Source organism: Eucalyptus grandis, chromosome 6 (genome assembly GCF_016545825.1).
Source record: "Eucalyptus grandis isolate ANBG69807.140 chromosome 6, ASM1654582v1, whole genome shotgun sequence".
Lineage (NCBI taxonomy): Eukaryota > Viridiplantae > Streptophyta > Magnoliopsida > Myrtales > Myrtaceae > Eucalyptus > Eucalyptus grandis.
Genome location: NC_052617.1, coordinates 37,886,902 through 37,909,266, shown reverse-complemented (window position 1 = coordinate 37,909,266; position 22,365 = coordinate 37,886,902). Strand labels below are relative to the sequence as shown.

Genomic DNA, 22,365 nt, shown 5'->3' with positions numbered 1-22,365 from the left:
ACTCATCAAGTAAATAACAACTCCCTATTTTTATACACAGCAGTTATTCTCGTTTGGGCTTCGATGCTAATTTCACTTAAATTTCAAATTTGATGCATTGTTCCCATAACTTGACACGTGGTAATTAACTACCTAGCTGTCAGACTCTGGAATTTGCTTCTCAAATTCCGTCAATGATTAGCTCAAGTAACCTTCATGTACCCCGTTTGTCTTTAACTTTAATGAACAAAATGGGTGTTTTGCTCTTATTATCCCCTCATGACCAGCATGTGATGTTTGGGGTAATTTTGGGTGTCAACACAAATACTGTGACCCCTTATAAGAAAAAAATTATTCCAATTTCACTTTCTACGTCACATTGTAGTATGATTAATCTTTTCTATTAATTATGAAAATCCAAATTAAGAGAGATAAATAAATTTCTTTTCCAAAAAGGAGGCTAACTTGTGTTTTTTAGTATGCAAATAAAAGAGTTTGGGTCCTGTGTTCTGAACGAATAAAAACACTTCGAAAAAAAAATTGAAGTCCAATTTATCCATATATCATGTGCATGTTGAATATTTAATAGCTTTATTTATGAATTGTTAATTGGCATTTAGTTATTTTGGATCAAAATATTTCATCCGTAATTTATATGAAACGAGCAAAATATTTTTGCAAACGAAAGCCGATATTTGATCAAAAGTTAATCGCACCGTGAAATGCTCAAAAAATATATATAAATTTCGTATGGACTGCCGTTCACAAATCCGACCTTAGCTCAGTTGGCAGAGCGGAGGACTGTAGTGGTTACTCGCAGATAAATCCTTAGGTCGCTGGTTCGAATCCGGCAGGTCGGATTCCTTTCTTGTTTTCCACCTTTTTATTTTGTTCTCCTTTACTGGTTTGCCCTCAACGTCATGTGTCGATGTTTCTGCATTTTTGGCATATGTCTAGTCTAAAGATAAAGCACTGGAAGTAAAACTAGCAAGCTCGGGGATAGGTTGACTAAAATGCAAGGAATTCAGACAGATTCGCCTTGTTCGTTCAGGAATCATTTGTGGGTCTCTGAGAGAGAAGTCCCTGCTTTCTTATTTGATTGTTGACTTGATGCTTTAAGTATGAACTTGTGTAGATTATCACCAAGATCAAACCCAAAAGACAGTGGACACCATATCTCTTGATTCTGTCCAGAGACGTGTGATCTACAGACGACACAAACTGCGTATCAGGAAACGTCGAAAGTGGCATTTCCATCTCTTCATTCGAAAGGCGAAACCATCTTCATCAACTTGGGATCGAAGCCTTCGAGTACCCCGATTCAGCAGTGTTCCAAAATGCAGCCTCGTTGATGCAGCAGAGTCCTTGTGGATACAGACGACCTGAAGAGAGATGGCCCCTTTTGTTTTCCCTCATGGGATTTGCACAACACACACGTCGATGGCAGCCCGAACCATTTCATTTTTCTACTTTTAGTCGATGACTAACGTAAGGTACGGGGCACCTCAAGCAAGGAAAGAGTGTTCTGCAGTGGCGACGACCCTAGGAGATCTCTTCTAGGCAAGTTAAGAGGAAAATCAGGAATAAGGAAGAAGTCGAGGCATATGATATCATAGAAACACGACGATGCTGCATCTGCACGAAGATCTTCCCATCATTCTCTCCAAGACAAAAGAGCAATATGCAAAACCGGTCGCTCGATGCAGATGATGAGATACGTGGGCGCATTGATACCTCTGTAACCCTCTTACTGGAGTGAGGATTCGATCAGTTTGCTGTGTGGTCGCAGGGGAAATACTGCGTTGCTAACATGGTCACTGACAGTGGCATCAAATGAGATCGACTGCTACTCACGTGTCCGACCTTAGCTCAGTTGGTAGAGCGGAGGACTGTAGTGGTTTGCTCACAGATTAATCCTTAGGTCGCTGGTTCGAATCCGGCAGGTCGGATTTCTTTTTCCTTTTTTTCCCCTTTCCTTTCTAGTTTCATTTTTCTTTTGCAAATTTCATCAAGATACTGATTGTGTATCAAGAAACGTCAAAAGTTAACATTCTACAACGAGCGCCATCCACTGTTTAGACAAAATCACATCTCATCTTCATCAGCTTGGAATCAAAACCTTCACCAAGCCCAATTCACTGGCGTTCCAAAATGCTGCCTTGTCGATGCAGCCGAGAGAGTCCCAGATTGGAGTTCTCCTCTAGAGTCTAGAGTCTTTGCACTGCAGGTAACTTGAAGACAGATGGTCCCTTCGTTTTCTCATGGGATTCGCACAACACAAAAGTCAGAACAGCCCGAACCATCTCATTTTTCTGCTTTTAATCGACGGGTAATATAAGTAAGGCACACCCCGAGCACACGAAAGAGTGTTTAGGCATGTCGGGGAGTGCGCTAAAAGAACCTTGCGGATGCAAGGACTCTAAGAGATCTCTTCTAGGAAAGTTTAGGTGAAGAAAGATGTCGAGGCATATAATATCAGAGAAACATGACAATGCTGCATTTGCACAAAGATCTTCCCATCATTCTCTCCGAGACAAAACACCACGACTGGTAACTCGAGAATCACATGAAATCCTTAGGAACATAGCTATTAAGTGACCAATCTTAGTCTGTCCTAAAAAGAAAAAGGAAAACGAAAATTGCTGGTGCAACACAATCAAAGATATAGTATTCTTTCTGAAGAAGATGGCATTATCAAGAACGGAAAGTCTCCGCAATCTATACATGAAAAGACCCAAGTCATCTTGAGGGAGATTGATGAAGATATACAGGACCTATACCTTTATGCATATTTCCATCTAAAGGAAAAGGGACCCAAAAATCCTCAAGAGCAAAAGTTCACAATTTAACTGAGAAAAAATGTAAAAAAAAAAAAAAAAAAAACCAGATTTTCTCACTATGATGCTCAGTCATTTGTCATTGTTTCGGAAGAGCCGCATCTCATGAATGCCTAGTTGAGCAACAACCAAAATCTGCCTTTGAGCCCAATTAAACTTAGCATCCAAAGTGCAAGAAAGTTAACGTTGGAATATACAGCGGGTCTCAATTGATAGAGTCAGCGCATTCGAAAGAGCATATGAAATTTTCGTGTGCCTGTCTCAAATCTTCAATTGATGAACCCAAGCATAGAAGTGCACCACTTTTTTCTTCTTCTTTTTTACCCGAAAGTGCCTATTTAGTACTAGTATGATACTTGCAATCGAGTACTTTAACTTAATTTTTTCAATCAAGTCCTTTCCATACTCACGAATTTAATCAAAACAACATGTGTATTCCTATTAAAATTTACCGTCGTCCTAGGACTCTTAATCTTCACAGGAATTCGAGAAAGAATGATAGTAGCATATAATCTCGTGGTCTTTCCATTTTTTCAATTTAACATGATCATTTCCTTAAAGTGGATATGTCAAATAGAAATTTGATAGTCAATTGTTTGTGCTCAAGTGAATATGTTTTATGATGATAAATGGTCAAACATGGTCAAATTAATTTGGGAATATGTATATATGTTTATATCGCACATGATCACATTTGAAGGTCTCTCCGGTAAATTGAAGTAGAAAAATAAATATGTGATGAAAAAGGTTCAATTTTACCGTTGAAAAGGAGTTCAGAGTTAATTCGTTAGATGCAGACTAAGGTCGCATTTGATAACGATTCTGTTCCCAAAAACAATTTCTAATTAGAAATGATTTTTTTTTTTGGTTCCTGAACAATTTTTTATCATAAATGATTCTTTTTATTACGTTCCTAGAACAATTTCTAAGCATTTTAAAACCGTTTGATAACGCTCCAAAAATTTCTGATTTTGGAATAGAATTGTGTTTAGTACCATGGTCAAAATTTCTACTCAAAATCATTCTCGCCGGACCGATTGCCGGCGATCGGCAGTGGTGAGCAGCGGACAGTGGTGGACAGCAACCACGGCAGTGGATGAAGAAGAAGAAAATGGAAGAAGAAGAGAAAATATGGGCTTGACTCTAGAATTGTTCCTGGGAACAAGAATTATTTCTTTTTTAATTATTGATTATGTTTCAAATCTACTTCCGAAAACAAAAAAATAGAAATTTGTTTCCAGGAACAAAATTTTTATTAAACACGATTATGTTATAAAATTACTCCTATGAACAAAAAATAAGAATCTAACACTATTTTTTTTTTTTTTTGGTCGAAAAGAATCTAACATTGTTGGGATGGTTATTAAACTTAACGTATATGCGAGCAAGAATTGCCCCAATTTTGGTCTTGGCAAGAGTAGAATATTTTTATTTAGGGTAAATGATATAGGGGGTTAATGAACTTTGTCTCAATATCCAATGTCGTTCCCAAACTTTTTATTCGATTTAGTCATTGAATATAATTCAATGTTATTCCTAAACTTGAATCGATGAAAAGATAATATCGAATATTTTCAAATAAAATTTATAGACAATATTAAAAATTAAACTAAAGTTCATGAATCATATTAAATAAATTAAAAGTTTGGGAATGATATTATATATTGAGCCAAAATTTACGAACCATTTAAATGTGGGTGTCCTTTTTATTTGTCAACTTTCGTTAAGGCCTGGGGCTTTTAACGAATTAGAGAAAATATGGGGCAATCCGCGCAAATTCGAAAAAATACAGAACCTGTCTGCCTCCCCTAGGGTTCTCTTTCACTATAAGCACCTGAGCCCAGTGCCGCAGCCGCCGCAGAACCGCCTCAGTTCTTCGGAGCTCGCCGCAGCAGCAGGTCTCACCTCTCTCTCTCTCTAGAAATTTTGCCTTCGATGCGTGCAATTTTCAAGCTTTTTTCTAGCTTCCCTCGAAGTGCTTGTCTTCTACTTCCTTTTGGCTGCGGATTTTGAGCTTCTCCGTTCCCGAACGAGCGATCAGTGTGCATTCGACGTTTGGAATCGACGTGTTTCCCTGCTCGTTTCGGCCATTGATGACCGAATCAAATAGTAATAGGCGGCGGGATCATTGGCCGCGCGATTTGATTTTGCAAATGGATGTTCCTTTGGCCGAGATCGTATCTTTGGCACCGTATTGGATCAATCGCCGCCGTAGCCAATACTCACGTACAGAAACATTGGTCTCTATAGGCTGGTCTGTGTTGAAATTGCTCTGGTTGTTTGCTTGTGAATTGCTGCAAATTTTTTATTTTTTTATTTTTTTATTTTTTTAATGTCAGTGCTTTCGATTATAGTGGCATCGTAATGGACGTCTTTGCTTCAAAGTTTGGCTTTTTCCTGAGCAAGATTTGTGATGCTGAACTAAGTTCATTAGACCATGTCCTTAGACATTTGTCTTGGTTCAGTTACTCTGTCGGTCCTCTTTTACTTTGGAAAGACAGCGTATTTGCAAGTTTCTTCTGTGTTCGAGGGTTGGTTTCGATATTCTGACATTGGTACATATTACTAGGAGGTGAAGAATGTCGCATCGGAAGTTTGAGCACCCCAGGCACGGATCGCTTGGATTTCTTCCAAGAAAGAGAGCAGCCCGCCACAGAGGGAAAGGTACTATTGGTCTTCTTCTTTTTTTCAGTTCTCTATAGGATGTCAAACTTCTCAAGCATTTCAAGTTTCCATGGATTCTTATTCCTTAGGCCATTAGCTGTTTTCCTGATCATTATACTTATTTGGCGTTATTGTTCTGGAGTTATTCGATCACTGCCGTAATCAATATCTTTTTCCCTTTTGACTTCTGCAGTGAAGGCTTTTCCTAAGGATGATCCTACCAAGCCTTGCAGGCTCACTGCCTTCTTGGGCTACAAGGCAGGGATGACCCATATTGTCAGGGAGGTCGAAAAGCCTGGATCAAGTGAGATTTAACTCATTTGCTTTCTTTGCTGACTCTTTCTGTTATTCAGAAAGAGTTTTAAGACTTGCTCCATCTCATCACATAGTCACTGGCCAAGATAAGCCTCCCTGTATTTGACATACAACACGTTGTTGTGGTTATGGTGGCCAGTTAGCCGATAACCTATATAAGTCATATGCCTATTTCTTATGTAAATAATAGTAGGTTCACCCACCACAACAAATTTATGTTGTCTTCACTAGTGAAGATTTTGTACAATTTCACTCAGGTTGGTATTAAATTTTAAGCCGAGAAAATATAGTCCTATCAGCTTCTTCTGCCCATCATCTTTCTTTTTTCTTTGTTATATGTGTTACTACAGCTTAGTTGTAGAGAGTTGATGAACTATCTTCTCACTGTTAGCAGACTAGAGACACAACTAGTTGGGAAAGGACACATCTCGATGTTCTCTTTCATGTATTTTGTTCCGAGGGTGGCGTGGCAGATGTCTTCTTCATCTTCTGTGTGATAAAATGATTTCTAAAAATTAGCTATATGCTTGTCAATGAAAGATACTCATATGGTATTGCACTACGTTATAGGATCTTCACTTGCTGACGGTGATTTAAGCTTATTGTCAGTAGATTCTATCACAACTATGCCTATAAGGAATTTTACATATTTATATATTTCCTTTAGTCCTGGTGTTTGTGGTTCTGAGTTTTGATTCCCTTCACTGCCACTTTGTAGGAATTTATGTCTCTAATTTTGTGTTTTTGCAGAGCTTCACAAGAAGGAAACATGTGAGGCAGTGACAGTTGTTGAAACCCCTCCAATGGTGGTGGTCGGTGTTGTGGGTTATGTCAAGACCCCTCGAGGCCTTCGCTCGTTGAACACAGTGTGGGCTCAGCATTTGAGTGAGGAAGTGAGGCGCAGGTTCTACAAGAACTGGTGCAAGTCTAAGAAGAAGGCATTCACCAAATACTCAAAGCAGTATGAAACTGAAGATGGAAAGAAGAACATCCAAGCTCAGCTTGAGAAAATTAAGAAATATGCAACTATTGTTCGTGTTTTGGCTCACACCCAGGTATGGCTTGCTTTGCCTCCAGAACAATGTCATAGCTTCTGTGCTGAACTTTGTGTTTAAGAGTGTTTCAAAATCTGGCCGTTTTATTGCCTGATTAAAAATATCATTTATATTGTTCCATGGTTAATCTGCTTCAGATTAGAAAGATGAAGGGATTGAAGCAGAAGAAAGCACACTTGATGGAAATCCAGGTCAATGGTGGGACTATTGCTCAAAAGGTGGACTTTGCATATGGCTTTTTTGAGAAGCAAATTCCCATTGATGCTGTGTTCCAGAAGGATGAGATGATTGACATCATCGGAGTGACCAAGGGTAAAGGTTATGAAGGTGTTGTCACCCGGTGGGGTGTAACTCGTCTTCCTCGTAAGACTCACAGGGGTCTAAGGAAGGTTGCCTGTATTGGTGCGTGGCATCCTGCTAGGGTCTCATTCACAGTTGCTAGGGCTGGTCAGAACGGGTACCACCACCGCACTGAGATGAACAAGAAGGTCTATAAAGTTGGCAAGGCTGGTCAGGAGTCCCACACTGCTATCACTGAGTTTGACAGGTCAGAATCTGGACATGAGATGCAGGAAGCTTTTGCTTTGGTATCTGCGATGATTAGGCTTTACTTTCGTCGTGTTTGCTTTCAACTAGTGCTGTTTATCTGTTGTTTGATTTTTTCCCCTCAAATTATCCATTTATTTGGTGTAACATTAGTGCAAATTTGCTAGTCCCCATTATCAAAGTCTAATGAATTATCCTGAGTGGATAGCTGTTCTTATCCTTCATTGGAGCAAAAGCCTAACTAGGAAGGTTTTACTATTGTTTGTGCTTCTAAAGCCTCATTGCTTCGTCTTTAAAAATCAGGACTGAGAAAGACATAACTCCAATGGGCGGCTTTCCACACTATGGCTTGGTGAAAGATGATTATTTGATGATCAAGGGATGCTGTGTTGGACCCAAGAAAAGGGTGGTGACACTCCGACAGTCCTTGCTCAAGCAAACCTCTCGTGTGGCTCTGGAGGACATCAAGCTCAAGTTCATCGACACCTCTTCCAAGTTTGGGCATGGCCGCTTCCAGACAACGCAAGAGAAGCAGAAGTATTATGGACGCTTGAAGGCATAATGGAGCAAATAACTAGGCCCGCTGTTCCTGTTCATGGATCGCATGGAGGGTTTCTGGTTGTCTTGTGATAACTTCTTTTCCTACATCAATTTCCCTATATGAGATTTTGCTTCAGTTGTGGTATTTTTGTACTACACATATTGTAGTTTTCTGATTTGGATAGCGAGATATGGGATGATTTTGTTCGAGGAAATCATTTTTGGCCATTTTTACTATGTATTTAAAAGAGGAGGGGCTTTTTCTGACTTACAGCAATTGCACCCTTGATGTTAGCCGACCTGTTTTCGTCAGGCTTATACCATTGCTGCATGGTGAACTGGACGGTGAGTATATGAAACTTGGGCCTCTGCTTTCTTTTTCTTTAAAATTGAATTAGAAAAATCTGGGTCCTTTAGATGATGCTTAAAATTTTGGGGTGCGCCTGTCCCTTTAAGATCCACACAAGCTTACGGCAACTCTACACGTCCTATTGATGATTCCTAGAAAGTCTCACGCGGCAGCATACGCATGAAATTGCTTTTCGTAAGTGAATTCTAAACTTTGCAATATGACGACAGTTGTTCAAATATTTCTCGTTATGCCGATATCTTAAACTTCTACCCGTGAGATTTATAACAACCTTCTATCACACTTAGGTTTGTAATAACCGGTCTTTGGTAAGAGTTTGGAGTATAAGTGAAAATGTTAAAAAAGGATTCCTTATGGGATTATTCCACGAGCAACTTGGAACTTATGTAAGAGATATACTTCTTTCCAATTCCACTTTCCAATGCCACGAATCCTGATTCTACTCCCTTCTCAGCTCACCTGAAACAGGAAATGCCGTGGAGTATGGAGATTTACATCTGAAAAATCCTTCTTCTTTTTTCCCTTTAACGGAAAGGAAAATTGGGAATTTACATCCTAAGCGATTTCCCTTTTTGGCAATAAGAATTCGCGCGTGATTTTGCCTGTGAACGGGGAAAAATAATAATGCAATGATGATTTGGGGAATGCACATAATTATCCTAAACGGAGGAAAGACGGTAGAGCTTGGCGCGATCAATCTAGGGCAAGAAGAAGACAAAATTCCCAAGGCTTTTTCCCAGGACCCCATCGTATCGTCCAAGCTCCAAAAAACTCCAGAACAATAACAACATCGGCCCTCGTCGTCCCGTGCCGCTCCGCTTCTCCTTCCGCTCCATCATCCCATAACGATGATGATGAACATCCCGAACAGTCGATCCATTCACTCCTGACCCATCTCTCTCTCTCTCTCTCTTCTCTCTCTCTGTGTCAGGCAAGTCCTCTCCTCGTTCTCGACGTCTCTCGATTCGGCTTCGCATTTCGTAGCAATGTTTTGGTGGTGGGTTTTTCGTTAGAGACTGGTAACTGCCAGCGGAAAGTGTAAAGTCGAAATTTTTTGGGATCTTCCTCGCTTGAACAGCGCTTTCAATTTAGTGTGCGCGCTTTTTGGGTTATTGGGTGTGCGCTTTTTGTCAATGCGGGTTTTCCATGGTCGTTCGAGTGAGGCGGGTGATGCGAAAATGGGAGGCGTTGGCTGTTGCTTTTGAATGGAGGAGTGTTCGTGGAGGGATATTAATTGTGATGCTGGAGGGTTGGATGGTTCTGCTGATCGTGGTAGTGTTCTTCTTCTTCCAGGTTCGTTGCTGAAAAATGACAGAGCCGTCCAAAGTGATTCACGTCCGCAACGTCGGGCATGAAATTTCAGAGGTACATGTTCTCTTGCAGCTTCTGCTCCCAAGTAAAATTCTTAAGGGACTTTCGAAATAGTAAGTTCAGAGGTGAAGATAGATGATTGAATATGGCATTTTTTGTGATGGTTTTACGAAGGAAGGAAGAGGTTGTTTTCTGGCTCACAACTTAAGGTCCTCTATTTGCAGTTTACTTTCATGACAAGTAAAGATGTTTTCTTGCTCTTCCACATTTTTTAGGAACAAATGCTTAAAGTTGAGATAGCTTTTACCTTCTGTACCATGCTGGTGTGGAAAAACACATAGTTTAGGGGTAAATTTTCCGGACAACCCTTGTTCTTTGGATGTTTTGTCTGATGATCTGTAATTTCAAATTTTACAAACCACAGTTTTTTAAGGTTTAATTAACACAAGTGGAGAGGAATGCGATAATGGCATATGGCTACATGCAATTTGGAAGAAAACACATTTTATATCCTTTTCCTTTTCTCTTTTTGGCTGTGTTTTATTTTAAGGTACCCAGGAGCTACGGCTTGCATAGCAAATCATTTTTCCATAACACAAGTTGTCAGATCTATACTTCTTATCTACACTTATATCATTGGAATCAAACAGTTAGTAAGCTTGAGTAGGCTGTTGGATTGTTTCTTAGGAAATAGCAATTCATGATCCCATACTGGGATTTCAATGACTATGATGTACAGTTTCTATGATAAGCTGTTTCCAGACCCTGCTCTTTTTCGGCATAAGACGGAGGATTGTTAAATTTCTGCACATAATTGTGAGAGTTACCAAATAATTGGTTGATTTGTGTACAGAACGATCTGCTTCAACTATTTCAGCCATTTGGAGTCATTACGAAGCTTGTAATGCTCCGTGCAAAGAATCAGGTCCGTCTTCTGCTGTAAGATATCTCCTATGGTTTATTTTCTATATTAGATTCAGATAGGAAATTTGTGCTTGTTGTTAAACCCTGTTGTTGTGCAGGCTCTTCTCCAAATGCAGGATATACCGTCTGCAATTAATGCCTTGCAGTTCTATGCAAATGTTCAGCCAAGTATTAGGTAAAAGACTTATGGACATCATTACTATGTGCAGTAGTTATCTTGGCTTTTCCTTAATACTATTTTGCTATAAACAATTGATGGCTTGGCAAATGCCATTGTGATTTGCAAGGACTGTGACAAGAATTGATAGGCAAAAGATTTTGGTGATCGGACTGCTATTTTGAGTAGTGTTCTGAATTATTTCAGCCTTTGTCCTCTCAATATAGGGGTAGGAATGTATACGTTCAATTCTCATCACATCAAGAGCTTACCACAGTGGATCAAAATGCTCAAGCAAGAGGAGATGAGGTTAGCAGTCTATTTTTGATTTGTCAATGTGTTGGACTGTTGAATATTCCTGGAAAATTACCAATGAAATGAAGTGAACTTTTCAAGTTTTTGTGGGCAATGGTCAATGGCTGTTGAGCTGACCTCATTTTGTTGGGACAAGTCATGAGCTTTTCCTGGATTAGTTCATAGAGAAGCTGAAAAATGAAGCATGGTTCATTGTTTCAAGTATATTTACCAGTGTAGACTACATTAGACAGCAATTGATGCTTGTGTTACTAACTTGAATTGAAGCCATATAAGGTCATTTGGAAGTCAGATAGTGGACTAACGTAATTGCTAGTCAACTTGTGGTTTTGGCTCACAGGCAGGGTGTCTTTTCAAATTTTTCTTAGAACAAGTAATTTGGTGAGTGGAAATTGTATTATGCAGTTGTTACAAATATAAGTCCTTTATTCATTGTTTAGCAATACTTGAGTGCAAGAATGACACACAAACATACTCACCTCACAATGACAGTAATTCTAGTGGTAATTGATTCTCAGATGTTGTTGCAGCTGTATGTTTTCCAGCTTTCACAGGCAACTGATATGCCTTTTAAGTTTGTTCTTATACTTTGACAATGGTAGTACTTGCGACCTTTGTACTTTTTGTGCTTTGACCTTTTCTCATCAATGGTTTCTCAAATTTGTTGGAACTCAAGGGCATTCTAAATTGCTTGAAATTTAATAATATGAGTTCGAAGTTACTTCAATCGAGTGAGTGAGATTGGACAATATGTAATGTTGTTTGTGTTGAAGTATTGTTGCACATTACTTGACAATGGGTCTTATACACTTTTTATATTCGTGTGGTCTCCCTTTACCTATTAGCTTAAGCTCTTGGGTTGGACTTTCTAATATTGTATTAGAGCAAGAGGTTTTGAGTTCAAATCTTTTCAGGCCTTATATGCCTCCCCAATTATAAAATATTCAAGCTTTAAGCTTAGGCCAAAGTCTGGCTTATGTGTAAGAGGGAGTATTAGAATATTCAAATATTAAACCACATATTCATCTAATAACTTAAACTTTTAGAACAGTCACAAAATCTCTCGTGGTATTGGAGTTGGTGCTATCCCTTTCGCAAATGTGTCTCTCTCTTCATTAGTCCACTATCACGTGGCGTGGTCATAATTCCACGTGTCTCATAATCCGGCACGTGAGAAAGGGTGTTGAAGTGTTATCCTACATCGCTCGTCAATGGTTCTTATATGCTCTTTATATGCACATGGTCTTCTTTCATCTATCAACTTAAGCTTTTGGGTTCAGACTTTCTAACAGTTTGATACTTGAATTTGGCTTTTTACTTGAGTTTACGCCAATTGCATATCTCAGAATGGTTTTACCCAATTAAGTTGCACTTCTTTCCAATCAGGCATTAAAAGTCGATTCTGTCCGGAAAGAAGAGGGAATTAGAGAATAGTAAGATCCAATTTACACAAATGCTTTGACTTTCATTGCTTTTGCATCTATATGTATTCACCAACTGTTTTCCCTAAAAGTTTAATGCATTAACACTCACTCCCTCAGTGTATGCTGGTCCTTACATGTGAAACGCGATGTGGATTTGATCACATCAATGAGATATTAGGGACTAGAACATAGTAACAGGAGGACTATGAGGATAACAATTGGAGGGGGTGTCAGGATTGAACTCTTGATTGGTGCTTTGATATCATTACATGTTCACACGTGGTTAGGTAATGGTCATTTGTGTGTCTATCTTATTTATTAACATGTAAATTTATCCACTGCCAGATATATGGTTGGTCATATTGTTTAACTACAAGTACCCGTCTGTTCCTATTTGTCATACTACTTCTATTCTCCTTATGCTGACATTTTTCTTGCGTTGGTATATTCAGCCCAATCGGATTTTACTGGTCACCATTCACCACATGCTGTATCCTATAACCGTAGAGGTGCTGCAACAAGTGTTTTCTCCTTATGGATTTGTGGAGAAGATTGTGACATTTCAAAAATCAGCCGGTCAGCCCTCTCCCCTCCTTTAACTGCCCCACTTCCCTCCCCCCCTCTCTCTCTCTCTCTTACACATGCATGCATGCATGTGCACACTATAAATGTGCAGATGCGCCTACACACACACTGGGCTCCTCCTTCCTGAAATTGTGTTTATAGCTACTTAAGACCATATGATGCTTTTATGTGAGCTTTGCCCTTCCCCTGATCCTGTGTAAATGTGGGAGCTTCGTGCACTGGGCTGCCCATGAGTTGTGGAGTTTTGGGGTGACTGTATTTCCTAATTCTCTGTGTAAAATTTAGTTTAAGTGTTGCGGTGACATCAAACATAATGGTCAATGTTTTTGTACAAAAATCTTGTTTAGCCTAACTTTTGTCTGTTCCTCTCTTTTGACTAATTAGGTTTTCAAGCTCTTATTCAATACCAATCACGCCAGTGTGCAATTGCAGCAAGAACTTCTCTTCAGGTGCTGATTAAATTTCTAGTTAGTAGAGTATCATGTTGAGTATCATCAGTAGGTCCTGTCTTCTAATAGGATACGGATGCTTGTCATTTTAGGGACGTAATATCTATGATGGTTGCTGTCAGCTGGACATTCAGTTTTCAAAGTATGTATCAATACCTATGCAACTTTTTTCTTTTCACGCTTCTGCATCTATTGGCCTATTCATTTGTTTCTTTATGATTATTTTTGTCTCCAATCTGTTGCCGTAATTCATCACGTCTCCTTTTCATGATTCAGCCTTGATGAACTACAAGTGAACTACAACAATGAGAGATCAAGGTAAGTCTATAGCTTTTGGATAGAATCTTCACGATTTTACGTGGCATTGTATTTTTTATGAACATATTCTTATACTGTCTGCAGGGATTTTACAAACCCAAATTTGCCTTCTGAACAGAAAGGTAGATCATCACAGGTATGCTACCTCGGTATTCTTCTGCTTTACCAGTTGTGGCGCAAAGTTTTGTCATGAATACTCATTTACTCTTCCATATCAAATATTCTCATTTTTCATGGTTATAGCCTGGGTATGGGGATGCTGGAAGCATTTATGCACTCCAAGCTGGTGGAGCACGGGCAGGTACTTTCTTGCTGAGCAATAATGCTTCGTTGCTTAGCCTTTGTGCTTCACATGTTGGTTTTTTCCCCAGAACATGCTTGTTCTTTGTCTAAATTTTCTTTGACAGTTACATTTTTTTACTCTTTCTATGAACTATATCTGCACGTGTATGTTATACTAACTGATCATATCGCATACTCCTGTTTCTGCCAATAAGTAGCACTTATAGTTTCTTTGCTCCCTTATCCATTTTTGCTGACTTTTACTTTCTCTGTCTTTTTATTGGTGTTCCAGTTCCATTTCCTCAGGTGAGTCATCGGTACTACTGCTTTCTTATTGCTGAGATATTTTTATATTGTTTAGTTTCTCTTAGTCTTTGCTAAATTCTTTTAATTATTCCTTCTATGCTTGAGTTTCTCTTGCTAATTAATTTTTTTTTATTCAATTTTCTTGTAGATGGCTAATGCTGCTGCAATAGCAGCTGCCTTTGGAGGAGGTTTGCCACCTGGAATTAGTGGAACTAATGACAGGTGTACCGTTCTTGTCTCTAATTTAAATCCTGATGTAAGTACTGCAAAGACATTGTTGTCTATTCATAATTTTGATGGACTTTTTATTTGTACTTGACTACAAATTGCCTTTCAGAAAATAGATGAGGATAAGCTTTTCAACTTATTCTCTCTTTATGGAAACATTGTGAGGATCAAGCTTCTGCGGAATAAACCAGATCATGCACTGGTTGAGATGGGTGATGGATTTCAGGCTGAGTTGGCTGTACACTTTTTGAAGGTACAAGTGACAAGCTTATCAAAATTTCAGTGTTGCTGTGTGTTTGTCGGAAGAAGATGGTATCTCTCTGCTGTCCTCCGTTATAATTCAAAGCATTCATGTTTATATTCTGTTTATTATTATAGTATACGATGCAATATCAGTCCTAGGATCTCTTCGGAGGAACATCTAGTTTGTACTTGAAAAGCTTCTTAACTATTGAAGACAGAAGCAATATGAGCATATTGGAATAGTCACCGAAGTCACATTACATCGACTTTTCTTTCACTGAATTTCAATAACACATCGCCTGTTAGACTCGGAAAGAATTTGTGAGTATCTGGAAAGAATGCGTCAGTCTTATATGTGACTTCTAGAATTGCTCATCACATTATGCGAGCAGCAATTAATAGGAGTTGATGCAGATTAGCTTGCCAGTTTTTTTTTTTTTGGTCAGTCCTACTCTATTTCTACACTACACTCACTCTCAGACTTTTGCCCTGCCTCTTGCAGGCGTGGGAGTCGAAACCCACTCCTGAAACTTACGCGTCCCCATCCTATCCCCCTGAGAAGGTGGGGATTTGAACCCCTCACCTCCCCCTTCCATGTTAGAAGAGTGGCCACTGGGGCGAATCCCAGTGGTTGATTAGCTTGCCAGTTGATCAGAGCATTACTCGTTGAATTATTTGCACCATTTGACATCAAGTGTAGCATACATCTCCTCTATCTGTGGTATTTAAATTTTTTCAATTTTGAGATTATAGGGAGCTGCACTTTTTGGGAAGCGGCTGGAGGTCAACTTCTCCAAGCATCCAAGCATAACTCAAGGTGCCGACACACATGACTACATGAACTCAAATCTTAACCGCTTCAACCGTAATGCTGCGAAGAACTACCGCTACTGTTGCTCACCAACCAAGATGATACATCTCTCCAGTCTTCCTCAGGAGGTGACAGAGGAGGAGATAGTGAAACATCTGGAGGAACATGGCCCCATTGTAAACACAAAGGTTTTCGAGATGAATGGCAAAAAGCAGGCCCTGGTTCTCTTTGAGAACGAGGAACAGGCCACCGAAGCCCTAGTGTGTAAGCACGCTAGCTCTCTGGCTGGGTCGATAATCCGGATTTCTTTCTCCCAGTTGCAGGAGATTTAGGTCGCTGTATGGTCAGACGCATTGCATGGTAAAACTTTTTTGCTCAAATAGTGGGGAGTTCGAACCCTTCTGTTTTTTTATTTATGTGGGTGGCCGTCTTCTAAGTCTCAACGTTTGATAAAGACTTAATTGCTTCATAATCAACGACGCCCTCTACTTTTCTCTATATCTTTTTTCTTTTCATGCTTGTACTGATTATTCTGTTAGGGGTCCTTTTCAAGTTTAGTGGGTAGATGTCCTGCGTTGCAGATAGGATCAATTTTGAAGGATGGGGAAGGAGATACAGAGAGCATGTAGGGTACTTGTTTTCCTTTTTCTTGTATCATTGTAGTAAATCCAGGCTAAGTTTTTAGCCGTTTCTGTTGTATCCTGTTCATTTTTCTTCCCTGTTGAATTGGCACAAAGAGCTAGTTATGAAGGATGTTTTAGTCTCTTGAGAGCTTCTGTTCCTTCTCCTCCTCGCTGCTATCATCTTTTCTCATCTCATATCACTGTTTCTTCAATTTCTCCTCCTCTTCCTCCTCCACCAGCTCCTCCTCCTCCTCTTCCTCCACCTCCTCCTCCTCCTCCTCTTCTTCTTCTCTCCCCATGCCTACAGGAGCGCATGGGGAATGCTATGCTGAATGAAAATATTAAATCGAGGTCGATCCTATGATTGGAGCAGACATCTGTGTGGCACCTCTTCCGTGTGTGCTTTTTTCTTTGTAATGCAAGGGTGGCAATGTGCTAGTTGAGCTCTCCGTCGTACCTTGTCATGACCTAGGGCCGTCAAATGGGCAAGTCGGGTCGGACTTGAGTTGGATTGAAAATGGTTTAACCTAATTGATTCATCTATATGTAACACAAATTTAGTGACCCCAGTCTGACTTATTTACTAAAATATTTTCATATTTAATTTAATTTATGAAAATTTGTAATCACTTCACTTTAATCTCTTTATGTGAATATTTTATTTGAATAAAATCACTATTTTGACTGTAGAAAGTTTAAGAATTGGCTTTTAACATTGTATAGAATTTTCAATTTTCTTATTGATATATAACGAAGAATAAAAGATGGTACTTGATAATGACTTTATGAAATCATAGTAACATATAATGCGGACGAATTGAAATTTTATTAAATGGAATGTAAGATATTGAAAAGTATGATTTATACTAATCGTGGATTGCAATAATAAGATCTAGGATTAGAATATCATGTAAAAATAATAATGCCAAATGCAAGCAAGAAAGATATGCTCCATTGACTAACAAATGAAACTTATAAAAGTAATGAATTATAAAAAAAATAATGGGAAAAAAAAAGAAACCATCATAATATTTCTAATAAGGTGAAATAAAGCCCATTTTGTGTACCTTCCAATAATTCTTTGAACTTGGAACAGTTCGGAAAATTCATTGTGTTCTCGTAAAGAATGAACAAAGATTTACAAATATGTATTGGATTTGAATATATTGTCCATTCATTTAATACTCAAATATTTTTTGGGTTTTATTATTTTTAACTCATTTATAACTCATTTACAATTCATTTACTTCATCCGTCAAATATGGATTAAAAACGGATTTTTGATCCATTTTGATAAGTTTATCATAACCCAATCTAAGCTCATCTTTTTAGGGATTTTGTATGTAGAGTGTTAGAGATTTGAGGTGTTTATGTTTCTCGGGAATTCCGACAAAACAAAAATGAACTTGAGTTGCGACGGATACTATGGTTCTCTCTCCCTCTCTCCCATTCTCCATAGATCATGGATGCTAAATCTCGTATTTTGCTCGAAGAATCTCTATACCTATTGAGTGAATTTCCTATGCCTTCCCACGTCTCAAAACTTGTACTTTCATTTCCAATTGGAGGTCTAACACTCAAAATCAAAGAGCCCCGACTCATCATTGATCATTCAAGAATATTTATACTTCATTTATACACCGATCATGTCATTCGATTATCTTGCATACCAAAATTGATAATAGCAAATTTTCAATTTTCGAAACTTAAAATGAAATGTTATATCTATCAATATCCCGACCGATGACAAAAAGATAATGTGTTCAAACTATCGGTAACATGTTAATAAAAGAGTAAAGAAATATCTTATGATGAATTAATTACCGTACTAATTAAGAATTGTCACTGAAAATCTAATCCCATTCCATAACTTTTTTTTGTAAGATAAGATGGCGTCTGGTGTCCCTCCAAAGAGCAACGAAGAGACCACCATCGGATAAACAACCTGTCGAATGTCCATGGATTCAAGCGTCATCCGATTGTCTTCCCCATTCAGAATCACGCAGTCCTCTCTGCGCGCGGCGAATCGAACCACCCGCCGCAACCCGCTCTCCCTCTCGTTCTCGTCGCCGCCGTCGACGACTTCCGCCGCCGCCGCCGCTCGGAGTCATTCCGACAAGAAGCCGCCGAGGCCGGAAGTCGGCGCCGGCGCCAGGAGGGGAGCGGCCTTCGACGAAGCCGCCTACGAGGCCGAGCGGCTCCGCCTCGACGCCGAGGCCCGGGAGTCGATGGCGGAGGCGTCGGAGCGCGAAGGATCCGAGGACCCGAAGGCGTGGAAGTGGGCGATCCGGAAGAGGGTGTGGGATTTCATGGAGGCGCGCGACGTGGCCCAGAACCCCCGGCCCGTCCACCACCGCATCCCCAACTTCGTCGGCGCTTCAGCCGCCGCTGGCAAGGTGAAAAAAAATGCGAGCTTTATCCGATCACTTTTTTGCTTTCGTTTTTTTCAATTTTTTGATCGCGTGGGAGATTTTCGCTTTTGTTCTTCTAGTGATCTTGTGGAAACGGAGAATGATTAATGGGTTGTAATGTTGCGTATGTAGGCATTTGAATGAGTGAAACTTATTCGATGATGAGTAAGAGCCTATGACGTCATTAGCCAATCTTAGCATCATTCGAATCGTAAGAGCATTTGCATTGTTCATTAACCAGTGTGATCATGCACTTTTAGGTAGAATTAATCGAATAGCAGGCAGAACTAATGATTTTCGTGTCCGATTCTGTGTTAAAAAAACAGAAAATTAACTGAGTAGAAGATTGTGTTCTTTTCCCTCTTTGTATGACTTGGGCCTTGTGGCAGTTAAGCGAGTTGGAAATTTTTCAAGTTGCAGAGTGTGTGAAGGTTAACCCGGATTCACCCCAGAAGCAAGTCAGGTTCCTCACTCTCTCTGGTCAGTTTCTTTCCAGCTAATATGTTCCCTCAAGTTAATTTAGTTTATTTTCAACCTTACAAGGAAAATGTGTAGCAATGTGGAGCTAACTTTCTAAAAAAGGTAAGGGATTGTACTCCTCTTTGTGCAGATGGGAAGAAGTTGCTAACGCCTCAACCCCGTTTGAGAACGGGTTTCTTCTCTGTTCTTCAGTCCTCTATGTTGGCCCCTCATACCATCAATGAGGCTTGTACCTCTGCTGGGGCTGCCAAGTACGGAAGGCCAATCAGATTGGATGAGAAGATAAAGGTGGATCTGATTGTGATTGGTTCTGTTGCAGTTGACCCTAAGACCGGTGCTCGGCTTGGGAAGGGTGAGGTAATTATAGACATGCTGTTGGATAGCAACAATTTTTGTGCTCTTTTCATGGGGATTGCAGGGACAAGTACGGTTGCTTCTAAAGGTTCTGAATCAGTTTCAGTTATATGTGTATTGACTAAAATTGCGGGTTGCAAAGATCTAGTGGCATCTAAGGTGGTTTTGTCTAATTTACAGAATTGTATTATAAGTTGCTAGTTGTTACCATTACTACATATTTGCAACTCATAGATCCACTTTTAGAAGTATCTTTCGCTTGTATATTCCTGATACTGATAAAGCAAAATGTCTGGCTGCAATCAAGATCTTCGATATGATCTCTGGCTATTCACCAAATCTTTTAAAGCTATTGGAGTTTCCAAATCATTCCCTAAAATTTTGATGCAGGGGTTTGCAGAACTCGAGTATGGCATGCTACGATATATGGGAGCTATTGATGACTCGACACCAGTTGTCACCTCTGGTGCGTTGTTTCATAAATTCTGTCCATATTTCACCTAGTTCAGGTAACTGAAGGTTATTCCACTGAAACTGGTATCCTGGACTCACCAATATTCCCGTAATCGCAAGCACATTATTAATCTATGGGTGACGTGAAAAGATCATCCTTCTCTGTGTAAACCTTTGACTATCCAATAGGGACTTATCCTCTCAAATCTCACCCTGACAACTGCATCATTACATGATTGAATTATCAACTAGCTCGGAAGATTCAATTATATGCATCTTATAGTCAGTTACTGTCATCATGAGTGAACTCCAGGATTCTTGTTCAGAAGCAAGAGCAGTTTTCTTTTCTTAATATGTTTGGCATGGGTTTCTGCTTTATCATTTGAAGAGAAATTGGAGCCGAACTTGCTTAGCTAACAATGTGTCATGAGTTTTGACATTTTGAGGGGGCATCTGCTTAATGAAGGATGTCTCAGGCCTTTGTGTTTTAGTGCTGGTGCAGCATACATCAACATAAGCATGCTCTCCAATCATTCATTATCAATTTCCATAGCAGTATTCATTAGCTGATTACACCAGAAAATTGGTGAATGTGCTCTTGCAGTGCATGACTGTCAATTGGTGGATGACATTCCAGTGGAGAAATTGTTAATCCATGATGTGCCTGTGGATGTGATATGCACTCCCACGCAGGTCATTTTCACCAACACTTCCATTCCCAAGCCCCAAGGTTAGTGAAACAGCAATATATCTCCTTCAGATCCGTCATCTGTCTCTGTGGCATAACCGTGTACTTGATCTTTTATAGGAATCTACTGGGATAAACTCTCTCCTGAGAAGCTGGGTCAAATTCGTATTCTGAGGGAGCTCAAGCGCAGAATTGAGCAGGAAACTGGACAACAGCTTCCTTGTGGTCCATCAGAGAAATTACCCCCAACAGCTCAACAGGGCCGCTCTAATTCTCAAGTTAAATAGGACCAATCAGCAATGAAGAAGAGTAGGATTTGTTAAATTTGTGTACATACGGATTCGAGCTAGAAGATGGTTGTCACATCAGCTCGCTAACATTACATTTTACTTTGCCTTGCCTTTGAATCGGTGTCGGCATCTCTCTTCTCTCTCTCAAATGATTATTAGCTCTGTGTGCCACCGTGAATGAAAAGGGAAGCAAGTAGGTTTCATTTGAAGATCTGAGAGGCAGGTTGTTATTGAGCTATGTTTCGATGTTTGACTACTCACAGCTATCAGAAGTGGTGATGCATGAAGTTTCTGCTTAGGGCAATTCTAGCACATGCCTTGGCCATTTAAGCTTGTGATTGACTTGTCCGCTAAGCGGATTTGAAGGGCTCATTCCACCGGGTTACTAGAAAATGTGCCCGACCACCACTGCCGTGGTGGTGCCGGATCTGCTTCTTCCCCCCTTTTCTGCATGTTTTGCCGGAGTCAAGACCGCTACCGCCATGGCCGCCACACAGACTGAGATCGAGATAGAAATCTGGGTGGGCTCCTGCGATAGACGTGACGACCACCACCATGGTGGTCGCTGTCGCAGGACCGTTGTGGCAGCAGCGGACCTGCGACCACGGAGTGCCCCTGCCCACTTTTTTTGTGATCTCTTATTGAACTTTTATTTTATGTTTGTGACCACATGAATAGCAAATGTAAAAATAAGAGCACGATATGCATTCTGAGACTGCCACCTTGACACTTTCTAAAATGTACAAGTGTTATTTTGAAACAAAAGTAATAAAAATAAAAGGAGAGTCTGTTTTAAATCTCGAGGGCTAAAGTAGAGGAATCACTTATGTGATTGTCATTTCATCTAATATAAATTAGTTATTTTTTGTGGAATTAGCGTTCAAAAATTATTCCGGGATTATTTCTGTTCCGAGAAATAATTTTTGACCAAAAAAATGTGTTTAGTAAACTTGTTCGAGAAAAAAAAAGAATAGATTTGGTAAATTTATATTCTTTTTTTGTTTCTTTTAATTTGTTAATTTTTTCTTTTCTCTTTTTTTTCTTCTTTTAGTCGGTTTTACCACCGATGGGGGCCTGGCGGCCTCGCCTTGGCCGGGCGATAGTAAAAAAAAAAAAAAAGAAGAAGAAAAGAAGAAGAAAAAAAGAGAAGAAAAGAAAGGAGAGAGAAAATTTGTTTTTCAATCAAATAAAAAACAATTTTTTTTTGTTTTTTATTTCCGTTCCAATTTTATTCGGGGAAACAAAAAAATCAAAAACGTCAGTCAAAAAAACAAAATTTTTGTTCATAAATAGAAAAAAATAACACAACCATGCATACCCTAATGTTCCTAATCACGTATAAATGTCATCAGTCAAATAAGTAACCAGTCTATAATTCTTTAAATAAGTACTTCAAATTTATCAACG

At 39.5% G+C, this 22,365-nt stretch overlaps 3 protein-coding genes and 2 non-coding genes across 5 annotated transcripts; all 5 read left to right on the top strand.

Moving 5' to 3' along the window:
- The first annotated feature begins 749 nt into the window (after positions 1-749).
- On the top strand, positions 750-839 carry TRNAY-GUA. The gene is given in 2 exon segments: positions 750-786; positions 804-839. It is a non-coding gene; the product is annotated as a tRNA-Tyr (tRNA).
- A 998-nt stretch (positions 840-1,837) lies between these two features.
- TRNAY-GUA lies at positions 1,838-1,928 on the top strand. Its single transcript is given in 2 exon segments — positions 1,838-1,874; positions 1,893-1,928. It is a non-coding gene; the product is annotated as a tRNA-Tyr (tRNA).
- A 2,660-nt stretch (positions 1,929-4,588) lies between these two features.
- On the top strand, positions 4,589-8,295 carry LOC104449590 (60S ribosomal protein L3). Its single transcript, XM_010063802.3, has 6 exons — positions 4,589-4,714; positions 5,386-5,480; positions 5,674-5,784; positions 6,546-6,850; positions 6,988-7,397; positions 7,700-8,295. Exons 2-6 carry the CDS (start codon positions 5,396-5,398, stop codon positions 7,956-7,958), a joined length of 1,170 nt encoding a protein of 389 aa, XP_010062104.2. The 5' UTR covers positions 4,589-4,714; positions 5,386-5,395; the 3' UTR covers positions 7,959-8,295.
- Positions 8,296-8,985: 690 nt separating this feature from the next.
- LOC104449585 (polypyrimidine tract-binding protein homolog 3) lies at positions 8,986-16,428 on the top strand. The gene is made up of 15 exons (XM_010063796.3): positions 8,986-9,237; positions 9,600-9,671; positions 10,471-10,542; positions 10,640-10,716; positions 10,926-11,007; positions 12,890-13,013; positions 13,407-13,471; positions 13,564-13,613; positions 13,748-13,789; positions 13,874-13,925; positions 14,033-14,090; positions 14,364-14,377; positions 14,526-14,633; positions 14,715-14,858; positions 15,602-16,428. Exons 2-15 carry the CDS (start codon positions 9,615-9,617, stop codon positions 15,989-15,991), a joined length of 1,335 nt encoding a protein of 444 aa, XP_010062098.1. The 5' UTR covers positions 8,986-9,237; positions 9,600-9,614; the 3' UTR covers positions 15,992-16,428.
- A 1,780-nt stretch (positions 16,429-18,208) lies between these two features.
- LOC104451959 (5-formyltetrahydrofolate cyclo-ligase-like protein COG0212) lies at positions 18,209-21,245 on the top strand. The gene is made up of 6 exons (XM_010066502.3): positions 18,209-18,678; positions 19,083-19,173; positions 19,304-19,530; positions 19,918-19,993; positions 20,585-20,710; positions 20,789-21,245. The coding sequence occupies exons 1-6, from the start codon at positions 18,235-18,237 to the stop codon at positions 20,953-20,955; spliced, it is 1,131 nt and encodes a 376-aa protein (XP_010064804.3). The 5' UTR covers positions 18,209-18,234; the 3' UTR covers positions 20,956-21,245.
- The last annotated feature ends 1,120 nt before the right edge of the window (positions 21,246-22,365 follow it).

Excerpts from the sequence above, each read along its gene's own strand:
- LOC104449590 (XM_010063802.3), top strand. The coding sequence starts at position 5,396 with ATGTCGCATCGGAAGTTTGAGCACCCCAGGCACGGATCGCTTGGATTT. Across the intron at positions 5,481-5,673 it reads AGCCCGCCACAGAGGGAAAG|TGAAGGCTTTTCCTAAGGAT; the intron begins GTACTATTGGTC and ends TGACTTCTGCAG. Across the intron at positions 5,785-6,545 it reads GGTCGAAAAGCCTGGATCAA|AGCTTCACAAGAAGGAAACA; the intron begins GTGAGATTTAAC and ends GTGTTTTTGCAG.
- LOC104449585 (XM_010063796.3), top strand. The coding sequence starts at position 9,615 with ATGACAGAGCCGTCCAAAGTGATTCACGTCCGCAACGTCGGGCATGAA. Across the intron at positions 13,014-13,406 it reads GACATTTCAAAAATCAGCCG|GTTTTCAAGCTCTTATTCAA; the intron begins GTCAGCCCTCTC and ends TTGACTAATTAG. Across the intron at positions 13,472-13,563 it reads CAGCAAGAACTTCTCTTCAG|GGACGTAATATCTATGATGG; the intron begins GTGCTGATTAAA and ends TTGTCATTTTAG.
- LOC104451959 (XM_010066502.3), top strand. The coding sequence starts at position 18,235 with ATGTCCATGGATTCAAGCGTCATCCGATTGTCTTCCCCATTCAGAATC. Across the intron at positions 18,679-19,082 it reads CTTCAGCCGCCGCTGGCAAG|TTAAGCGAGTTGGAAATTTT; the intron begins GTGAAAAAAAAT and ends GCCTTGTGGCAG. Across the intron at positions 20,711-20,788 it reads TTCCATTCCCAAGCCCCAAG|GAATCTACTGGGATAAACTC; the intron begins GTTAGTGAAACA and ends GATCTTTTATAG.